Source organism: Sprattus sprattus (assembly GCF_963457725.1).
Source record: "Sprattus sprattus genome assembly, chromosome: 18".
Taxonomy (NCBI): Eukaryota; Metazoa; Chordata; class Actinopteri; order Clupeiformes; family Clupeidae; genus Sprattus; species Sprattus sprattus.
The window spans coordinates 24,273,695-24,285,256 of record NC_137916.1 but is presented as its reverse complement, the minus strand read 5'-3'; the positions used below and the strand labels follow the sequence as shown (position 1 = coordinate 24,285,256).

At 45.0% G+C, this 11,562-nt stretch overlaps 1 protein-coding gene across 1 annotated transcript; it reads right to left on the bottom strand.

Annotated features, from left to right (window-relative positions):
* Nucleotides 1-4,246: 4,246 nt before the first annotated feature.
* Nucleotides 4,247-9,468, bottom strand: LOC308379207 (E3 ubiquitin-protein ligase RNF14-like; the record flags this gene model as incomplete). The annotated part of the gene is made up of 6 exons (XM_080856266.1): nt 4,247-4,378; nt 6,107-6,273; nt 7,556-7,859; nt 8,393-8,869; nt 9,118-9,248; nt 9,327-9,468. The coding sequence occupies 6 exons, from the start codon at nt 9,466-9,468 to the stop codon at nt 4,247-4,249; spliced, it is 1,353 nt and encodes a 450-aa protein (XP_080712392.1).
* Between the last annotated feature and the right edge of the window lie 2,094 nt (nt 9,469-11,562).

Sequence of the window (11,562 nt, the reverse complement as noted above, 5' to 3'; positions counted from 1 at the left end):
CAGAGGCATGCCCGACGACCACCTTCTCCATCGGCCAGGGGCTTTGGGAGTTCCAAGTTCGGGCTCTGCAATTCAGGCTCTGCAATGGGCCAGCCACCTTCAATGATTTTCTCACGCTCCTGTCCAATTCCTCTCTTTGTAGCTGGCTGGCTTACCTCAATGACCTCCTCGTGCATGCAGCTGACCTCCGGAGTGCCCTGGTGAATCTGCGAAAGGTCTTCCATGCCATCTGCCGAGTTGACTTGTGGATGCATCTGGAGAAGTACCATCTGTTCTGGGCAAGAGACAGCTTTCCTCGGCCATGTAGTACCCACTGATCCAGCAAAGGTTGCAGCAGTGAGAGACTGACCAGTTCCCTAAGGTGTTGGAGAGCTGCTGAGGAACCTGCATCACCATAGAGAGGTGCTGGCCGTGGTCCTGGTCATTCTCCATTCGCCTCACTCACCTGGTTGCTGAGTTTTTGCCAATGACCTGTCGTGCCAGACGGCCCAGAGCAGCTGCGGCGAGACGAGGGGTCAAGATCCTTTCCTCGCCTAGGTCCAGTCCTGAGTGGGGGGGGGGCCAGCGACCGCCCTGGACAGCCATCTCAGCCCTGGATCCCAAGACCAGAGCTCTCCACTCAGAGTGACCCTGTATCACCATCCAGAACGGGCTGCTGCATCGACACTGGCAAGCTTCTGGGGGCCGGCACAACATCCTACAGCCGCTGGTGCCTTCCTGCCTGCCCGTGTGCATGAGTTCTCCAGATGGTCCATGGATCGGTCGGGACCGACCCACTTCGGCACCACCAAGACACTCCATCCAGGGAGGGGGGAACTTCCAAACCGGTATCGTGATCGCTAAGGTCAGCTACGACTACGCCACTACAACCCCAAAGCGCTGGGCTGGTTGAACGCATTTACCGAACTCTGCCGATCCAGTTAGCCATCCTCACTAGCCACTGACATCTGCCCCGGTTCTATGGGCATACCGGACAGCAGTTCAGGAATCTACACAGTGCTTACATTCGGGAGAGAGTTGTGCAAACTGGTAGATTAAGTGTTTCTGCCGAGTTGGGAAACTAGCGAGCCAGTGGTTCAGGCGTGTTCTGTCTTTACTTAAATGATCTGATGTTGGGGGGCGCTGTGGCGCAAGCCGATAAGCCCCCCATTTACGGGCTTCATTGTCCGCGGGGACACAGGTTCAATGATCTGATGTCATGGGGGAGTCTGGCCTGATGTCGTTTCCCGGTTTTCTCCCCACCTCTTCTCCGCCATTAAATGCCCAAAATAAATCTTAAAATGATCTGATGCTACCGAGTCCATCTGGTAGGACGCAGAAGGGCAGTGGTCCTCCCCCATGACCGGCTGGCTCCGTACCGGCCCCTTGCTCACCCGGAGTGAAAAGAGGAGGACACTGGGGCCGAGTGTCCTCTCTGCAAGAGTCTGAGGCGTCCCTGGGGCACTCACAGCAGCCCCCCTGTGCCCTCACCGCAAGAGTCTGAGGCGTCCCTGGGGCTCTCACGGCAGCAAGGTCAACTCCGTGGCGTCTAGTGGGAGTGATGTATGTGTGGTTGCCTGTACTTCCGTGTCGCAGTTTTTATGTGACGCACTCCCAGCTGTTCGTAGCATAGAATGTTTATGTCTGTAAATTTGGTCTTTAGTGTTCTAATTTCGAGTGTTGGTGTTTTCCCTCTTAGTGTCTAGTGTCAAGTGACATATATATATATAGTCAGCGATGTGAAATCAGTGTAAATGTAAATGCCCCGGTGTGATTTCCCTTGCGTTCTAGTGTCTTTGTCCACCCACAGTCAGTCTGACGTGACATGTATATAATCCCACTCCATTTAACATTCTGTATCAGTGTCTGAATGTATGTGCCTCTATGTTAATAAACAGCAAGAGAGCCAAAGATCACTATACTACATGTATGCATATATGTGGATTGGTAAATATGAGGGACAGAGATAGGGAGAGAAGGCTGCAATATGCGGAAGCAGCTGATGTAAGTGCAGTGAATCATAAGTATTTAATAATAACAAAAGTCACTGAATAAAATGTGAACATCTCTGTAATGGGCTCCCGGTCTTGGCCCACCTGACACAGGCTTCCTTCCACTCAGGAGTCGTGAGTCAGACTAGCAAACCCACACATCCCCGAGTCTCACCCTCCCAGCTGTGCATGCATTCAGGTGTGGCTGATCCGTTGAAATCATGCCAGTCAGATATTTTCCATACGCTATTCCCCGTACGGCCCCTTAGTGATAACTTCACAACAGATACATGCAGAGGCTTCGTGTAGGCTGCTCAGCTCAGGTCTAATGTCAATGTGATCTGATGTCAATCACTTAAACCAAGTTCACAGCGCAGGAGCCAGAGGATTGAATCCCCCCCCCCCCATAAAAAAACGCAAAAACAACTACTGCATGCCTACACCTGCCACTTCAAACACACACACACACACACACACACACACACACACACACACACACACACACAAACACACACACACACAAACACACACAAACACACACACACACACACACACACACACACACACACACACACACACACACACACACTTTATCCTGCTCACATTTCAGCATCATGGAAAATGTATTTTAGTTAACCAGACAACCTGGCAACAAAATCCCAATATCGCCAAGACCGTAAGCAAACATCGCATAAGATCCCTGCGTCAATGCCCGATTGTTGTAAACACAAGCATCTCTTCATCTCGGATAGCGTGTTTGATCTAGGGATTAATTAGACCTATCTAATTAATGCTGTGACCTACCTTCGCATATTATGGGCGTCATTTTCAAAGCTGATGAAATTGGAAGCAGCCACTTCTTGTCTTCATACGCTTCGGGGTTCCATGAGTCTTGATGAAGATGACATGTGCGGATCTTTAAAAGTTTAAACAGATGCCACCGCACGGCAGCGACCTGGGGAGCTCCGTCTCCTCCCAAAGCCGTGCTCTGCCATTTGGGTAAGCAAGTACGAAACGATCAGAAGAGAAACTATCATTCACGACCGGATCCGAGGTATCTCTTAAGGTATCATATCTGACCCGTTCCTGAAGCACAGAAGTGAGCAGGATCTACAACTGATAACGAGAGACTGAGATGACGATAGCCCACGAATCACTTGACACGATCCGCTGCAGCAAGGATGCACTCTTCCAGGTGATTATTATGGGCACGCTGATAGTTATCTTGTGTTGCTTTCGGCAAGCCCGCGAGGGTGGGGACTCGTGGCGGATCTGCGCCTCTGCATGGGATCCGGAGAGAGAAGGAGCGGGGGGTGCGTGCGCGTGAATGTGTGTGTTTGTGGAGAAAGAGAGAGAGAGAGAGAGAGAGAGAGAGAGAGAGAGAGAGAGAGAGAGAGAGCACATTCATTCCATCTTAAGACGAGGAGTGCTAGGAATGTGGGTTTATATTAGACTAAGGAACGAAGCAGTAACGAAGAAATAACCACGAGTATGCATACCAGCCCTACTGAATATACACACTTTAATATTTTAAATATTTCATATTTTATACATTGTAATACATTTCTTATATTAATTATAAATATATTATTTAATTCGTATTATTCTCACAGATGTAGTATGTTCCAAAGGTACACAGTCATTCATATGTTTTTAAAAAGCGGGTTGGTCATTAAAGTGCGCAAACAGTTTAAATACATTCTTCATTCAGTTTACATATGAACAAGTGTGCTCCAATCGGCCAGTCTAAATAACTACATTATATAACCATGAATCAGATTTAACTGTTTTTATCATTTGCAGTAAATCTTACCGCTAGGTCCTTAAACACACCAGCAGATACTTCAGTGTTCAGTGAGTTGTTTAAGATAATGCAAGTTGAAGTGGTTTTATCTCTGAATTGTACAAAACAGGATGTTGACAGGGTTGTCTATACATTTATGCACTGAGCATGGGAAACATTGGATAATGAAATAAATTGGTAGTAAACCTGTCAATTAAAGAGTGGGTGTTTAAATATGCTTAAAACGCTGATGTAGCCTACAACCCAATGGTAGATTTTAAGATATTGATATATTTTTTTTAGATACACTGGTACTCATATTATCCCCATTATCAGAACATGCACTTCAATAAACTTTTAAAAGCTGGCTTGTCCATATAATTTCCAGTAGAATAAAACATGCCGTATAAATAAACCCTAAGTGAGTGATATGATCATGCTTCAGCCGGAGCTCCTGAGTCTCTGTCTGGTCTATGGCACGACCCTGCCCGGGTCAGCCTGGCAAATTACAGCCTCCATCCTGGAGGTGCATGTGAGAGTTGTTTTTGGGCAGTACCACATGGCAATGCCAGCAGAAAAAGCATAGACAGGTGGCACAATGCATGATGTTGCAGCCTCCTATTTTCTATAAAGAAAAGTAAAAAAGAATTATATAAGAAACAGAATAAGGTCTTTATGATCAGATTGCAGCTTTACCGTGTTATTGATATACTGTATATTGATTTCTATCAACAAGGAAATATTGGTTAAGGAATATTGGGGGAGTGGTGCAGTCCGACTATACAGACTGCTGAACCAAACTCAAAAACGTTTAAGGTAGAGTCTGCAATACTAATACAATACCATACAACTTTTATCAAATTCAGCGAACCTCTCCTCATGGTCCTCTAGCTGTCTGTTTTGTGTGTGCGCTCAAAAAAACAATCACAGTCCTGGTTCTGTTCATGGGAAACTAAACATAGTGGCTTGGAGCCAAAGTGTACCAGTTCATGTGCTGTTATCAATATCAACTTCTCTGAAAACAAATACGAGACGAAAAGCTTATGGAAAAAGTACGTTTGTATCCAATATGCACTGTCCATGTCCAGGAGAAGCTATTAAATGCTGTTCTAACAGAATGATAAGGCTTATACCCTTATAGCCAGACTAGGCAAATACCATTACCATAACATCATCATATGTTATCATACATCTGGAGAAAACCATGGTGAAATAAGGAAGCGTGAATAGGAACAAGTACAGCAGAAAGGATATGTGAAATTTCTACACCAATTCAAACACCTCCTGAAAGTGAGGCTCAAAGGTTTGCGGTTCGCAAATCTTGACGCGGAAGTTAGTGGTGGGTCTCAGAGGAAAGGTGTGTAGGTGTAATAGTGTTATTGTCAGTGCTTGATGTGTTTAATTCACTGTTGCCATGGGTTGTCTCCAGCCTGTGAACTCACAGCAGGCCAAAGGGACCTAGGGTCCCATTAGTCTATACGTGATATTGCTTAGCTATCCAGTGTAATCTGGATGAAGGGTGCATTCTTTAAAAATCCATGATGAATACAGACACCTTCTGCACATAAAAGGGCCCAAAAGGGACTTCTGTGTCTGCAAAGCACTTTGAGACACACACAGATTACTTAAGTCACACATACAGTAGATATATGGTACAGAATAAAACTATGCTAAATATATTACTCGGAGATAAAACCAAAATTCTATTTGGGCTCACAGGAGCAACTGAACAAAAGTGTGTCTTTCTGAGCCCCTGTGCCTCAAAGCTCGCAGTCCTCCCTTTACCAGCAAATGTAAGTGCAGTGCTTCAGTGAACACAAGCAATTAGCAACTCCAGGTTGAGGAGTATATACACCAACCGGAAAAGATTAGCGCCTCGCCACGCCTCTGTCTGACTAGGGTGTGTACAGCTGATATACTTTATTGCATGGGCACACAGCTGGTCCCACTTGAGATAGGTTTAATGTCAGCACTTCTGTCCGGACATTAAAGAGCGCGGTCTTAAAAGCAAGCCTCCTTATGCTGCATAATCCAGTTAAACGCATTTATGTGGCAGCAGCAGGGCTTAGGGCGGCATCTTGATATTGTAGTGTTCCATAGAGATATTTTTAGAGGCTGGCATGATGATTTATGGCCCCTCAGTTACCAGTGCTCAATGTCAGCCGCTGATGGAGCTTTCCAAACACTGCTCAATGTCAACAAACAAGAGGGGAAGGGTGGCGAAGAATTAGCTTATGTTAATAATTACTATAGAGTCTGGATCAAATGTCAATTAATCCATTAATCATGTTAGTCAGTTATAGCATATTGACGTCTTTCCTATTCCCACCCCCCATACTGTAGTTCTACTTACGTGTATTTTCACACTACATTTGGGACACTCTTGAGTATTGGTGTCTATCCAACCTTCACTCAGCTCATCAGTCATCTCCTGGAGCCCCCTCCCGTATCGATGCTTCAGGAGTCTCCTTCTCGAACTAGCGCCGGTTTCATAGTCTTCCCACAGTGCTTGCTTCCCCTCTACAAATGAGAAAAGTGGAAGCCTAAATAAGTGAGGACAGTATGTAACGCTGTCATATTAAAGCCCTTGAAAAAAAAAAAACACTATATAGGTCATGTCGTTTAGGTCATGTCATGGAGTAACATAACAGGGATATTATTCATTCAGTCTCCACTCAGATCATTTGATTCCTTCAGGGCTTTTGTATGCTTCCTCTGAGGTGGATTTGTAGACATAATAATAATAAAAATAATAAATACATCTTTATTCTTTATATTCAGCGTAAGTGCTTAAATGCTAGAGAGCCTGTTGCTAACAACACTAGAGTGCAGAAACGGTGAAAATGCAATGCAGATGAGCATGTTAATGATATGCGCTTATGAAAAAGCATGCCTGTGATGTGCTGTCAGTCACAGGGCTTTAAAAAGAATGACTAGTAATGTGGACCGTGGTGTAATCAAACATCATTTCCATCTGAGAAGCATGTTCCCTTTATGTAATGATATTTAATATTTCATACAAGGCCCGGATGACTGAATCTAGGCCTGTGTTTTCTAGTCTTCCTCCGTCTTCCTTCAAGTAACTATGGGTGCAGAAAGTTGACATTCAGAGAGAAACATGGGCCGGTGAAATGTATCACCCCACATGGTACCCATGTTCCCTCAGACTCCCTACACATCACCATCTCTCTCTAAGCTCCACTATCCACCTCTGTGTAAGGCTGCACACTAGACTGGAGAGAGAGATAGATAGAGAGGGAGAGAGAGAGAGAGAGAGCGAGAGAGAGCGAGAGAGAGGGGAAGGGTGGAAGAGGGAGACTCAAGGAATGATGGAGATAAAAGAGTGAGAAAGCAGGCGAAGGAGATGGGCAGAGACAGAGAGTGTATTGTAGCTCACATCTCCATCTCTCTCTAAGCTCCACTGTGCACCGTGTAAAATGAGCGATCCTGCGGTGCTTTCAGACACATGAGGGAAAGTTGTGTGGAAATGAACACAAGCTATATAGACAGGAACTAAGGTCTGGAGGAAGTCTGCCCTTGATCAATACAGACACGTATTTATTTCCACACAGGAACCCCACTGTGCCGTAGTTCTGGATTGTGTTAAAATGTCGGTCTATGCCATTTGTCCATTAGAAAAAGATAGTGAACCTTTTAACCGTTTACAATCGCAGACTTGTAGACTATAGAGGAAGCACAAGCAAGCCTCACAACACGTGATAACAGAAAGGCAACTGGCCTTGACATGCAATAGCTTGCCCGATAATCCGTCTGGAATTGCACCTATTCATTTGCTGTTTACCTAGAGTCTTTGGGAGTGATGCATTTTCACCGCTCGGGTCAAAGTCTGGGGCAGAGTTGCCCAGAGAGTTGCCCGTGGTGCCCTTGGCACACCTCTCCACCCCGTGGTACCCCTTGCGGCAATTGGTACAGAAGGCGAAGGCACAGGCTGCACAGAAGGCCCAGGTCTCCCCTGGCTCCTGGACCACAGCGGAGCTGCAGTTCGGGCGAGGGCAATACACCACGTCGGCCATGCAGTCCAGCGTCCGCTGCAGCAGGAGCCGGTCGTACCGGCTGAACAGCTCCTCACCCACCAGCTCCTTCACCTGAACAGAGAGGAATGTTCTGGAACTGAAAACATATATATATGTACAAAACATTTATAAACATGTATATTTTATTACTGATTCTGATGATTACAAGTAGAACCACATAAACTGTGCAACTGCACCTTAAAGCTCTGCTTACATTTAGAAAATTCTCAGGAAAAGTATCAATCTCTTTTTTTGTTACTGTTTTGAATGAAGAGTTTTGTAAATCCAAGTTTAGGGTTGGATCTGATGACTTAAAAAAATATTTGTTATTTTATTTAAATGTTTTGCATCAGAATTTTTTCAATTGAGTGTATGTATTTATACTGACACACTTCCTATTGCTTTTGTACTGCTATATCTAAAGGCAAAGGCACCTCTCATCAGAACCACTTTACAAATATGGACTTGTGTGAAGTGAGTGTTGAGTGATTGTTGAGTGGGTTTACAATTTCTGTTTTACAAGGTGTGCTAATCTTTAATTTGAACGTGCAAATAAGATGTTCTAGTTTGGAAGAGGAGGCACAGCACAAACCCATGGAGCTGACCTCTGAGGGGGTGGCCACGGAGTCACAGTCTGTATCAGGACATCTGAACTGGAGCTGAACTCCTCCCTCTTCAATGCCAATCCTGAAAAGGTTAGCGATGCAGTCCTTACAGAACACGTGGTCGCAGCATTTGAACCTGTGGCAATCTGAGCCAGACTTTTCCAGGAGGCAAATCCCACACTCTAGACGCTGCCCTTCAAACACCTTCTGCTGCATCCTCTGGTTGTGGTCTAGGAGCCGCTGCAGAATATCCGTGTCGGTAGCATTGTCGGCGGCGGTGACCCGTGGGTCACTGGGGTCCGAGACCTGAGCTGAGGCACCCAGCGCAGGCTCCTCCATGCAGGGAATCTCCCAGGGGGAGTGGATGGACAGGAAGCCCAGGAGGTCCTCACTAAGGAACTGGAACCAGGAGAAGAGGACAACACCTCCACCAGTATTCTGCCAAATCTCATCGAGATGCCTGCATACCTTAGAAAGCTGTGACATATCCAGTAATATATATACTGTATGTGAGACCTTTGGTAACCATGGTCAATGTAGGCTACTTTTCACAACACAGACGTACATTACAAATATATAGTGTGAGATATATTCATACAACCACAAACAGCCCTGGTGATGGCTTCTATCAGACATCTGCAATCAGTCATGTGGCCAAACATTGTCTCCTTGGTAAATATGACCTTTGACTACAGAGCTTAAACAATAAACAACACGTCACACACCTCATTATGGTGTAGCCATTGGCAACTCAATCGAAAAGCAGGCGAGGAATGACTTGGGTAAGTTTGCGGCAGCTCGAAGTCCACTACCAAAGGCGGCAGGAATTGTAAATCATATTCTCCGTTTCTTTCACCTGTTAAATTAATACACATCATGTCACAGCCTGTCTACTTAAAACGAACAAATAAAATGCCACCGCTCATCTTAGTACCTTTTTTAATGAGTTTGAAATCACGGGGAAGATGCGGACACACTTGCATCATTCCATCTGATGAAGTTTCGCTTCGGTGAAACTCTTCCGGTCCAAAAATATTCTCCATGGCGAGCAGCTCGTCTTCGCGTGCGGTCTCCATTATGTTATTACAATGTTGTGGGCCCAATAAGATGTCGTTAGGATATCCCTCCACTGGTACGCCCAGGTTACATCAGCGACAGCCCTTTAACTTGCGCTGAAAGGGGATTCCCTGTCAAACAGGCATGTCATCTGATTGGGCGGAAGAGTCAGTGAGGTCGCTGAGGAGTGGACTGAAATGATGCAATCAGCTGGCAACCATAATCGTAATAAGTGTCATAATCATTCATGAAGTCAAGGAATACACTACTACAATCTTCGTCAATTATAAGTTCACATGATCTGTTGATAAATACACTATTTAGAAGGCTATACTACTGTTATCAAAAAACATCTCTGACCAGTGATGAACAAGATCCCATAAACGGTTGCTTTCAATTTGAATACGGTCCAGGGAAAATTGTTTTTGATACAGTTACCTGCAATATCTACTTTAAGACTTTGTATTTACAAGAAAACAAGAACTGGTCAGACACCATCTCTTCATTGACACATGACTTGTGCCGATACTCCACTGCAGTCACAAGGTGGCGTTGTAATATTGGGCGACCTCGCCACCTGAAGCAGCACATCCATGTCGAATTTTCAGGTCAACGATCAAGGGCTCAGATACACATACGCGTCTTTTTTCAGGCAGAAACGCTTCAGTAACGCCTTGGCAAAGTGCGGCGGCCAAAACAGAAGCGGTGCGCTTCCCTGCCTTGCGCTGGAAAGTTGAGAATAGTTCAACTTTTAAGCGCACCTAAAAAACGCTTCAAAGACGCAACGCGTGGTGGAGAAGGGGCGCACGCTTTAAACGCGCCGTACCATAGGAATCAATGCATTTGCTCGCGTCGCGTTTTTACAAAAACGCGTATGTGTATCTGAGCCCTAAGGCTAGTTTCTGTTATTGGTTTTCACACACAGAAAACTTTCAGGCCAAGTCTCAATGTAGGTGCATACATGGATTTTAAAATTAATGATCGGCCACTGTCTGCAGGAAGGACGTGGATTTGAGAATTTTTGTTGTAAACGAACAGTACATCTAACATAATATTCACAGTAAGATGGCACAAGGTAACTTATCACTGGTCACTCCTCTCAAGTTTAGTTTTTATATTTGGAATTTGGCAATATTGCAACCCCCATACCCATCCAACTAGCCATCCCCTCCTACTCTCAGAGAGGGCTGAGTTCAGAATACCAATTTTCTAAGAATATTTAGTTTCTATACTTGGTGGTATAATACCTTCAAATCAGTCAACGAGAACTTGTAGTCAACAATTCTTATTCACCTGCAAGATGACAACTCATCCAACTCACCTCACCTTCCAAGTAAAAGAGCTTTTAAGACTGAGTACAAGTTAACTGTATCCAGTATCAACATCTTCAATCTAACTTCAGTACATTATTCCAACACTTCATTGCCTTCCAGTGGGAAGGTATTAAAAGCAGCGTGTTGCCAGCTCCTATCCTACCAGTTAGCCAAAATAAACACCAACCTTTGAGTGTAAAGCTAAGAGTGTTTCATAAACTGACCCCTGGCAAGACCAAATCCTGAGTTGTGACACTAAGTCGACGACATGGTCCTTTATTGAGACTATACACACAGCACCACACAGGAAGAAGCTGAGCCCATCCTGACGGAAGCCCCAAACGAGTCTAAAGAAGGCAACCGATGTCATCATCCCACAGCAACAGCCATTTATTTTAATTACACAGGGCATGAGCTCCAGTCATACTTATCTTGTCATCCTCATCCAGTCGAGTGGAGACCTCTCAGGAAAACAGTATGGGAATCAAGGGGTACATGCATATCATTAAGTGGTTTCTTAAGGGATACACAACGCTGAAGTTAGGCAAAAAACAAGTTTACCATGTTATGAGCAGGCTTCCTAATGTAAAAGCCTTTAAATGCAAGGCAGAGTTCTCCGGTGTAAACCTGCTTCAACTCTCTGTACAGCTCATTCTAGCGTTGATTTACACTGTTGATGCGTATTAGGAAACATACTTCCTTCTGCTGTGTTTCAATACTGAATGATATTTCAGTATGCTTGTGTATCCTGAAAATCTGGTGATTTGTTTTCGGCATGCATCTCTCACTGCCCGCGACCTT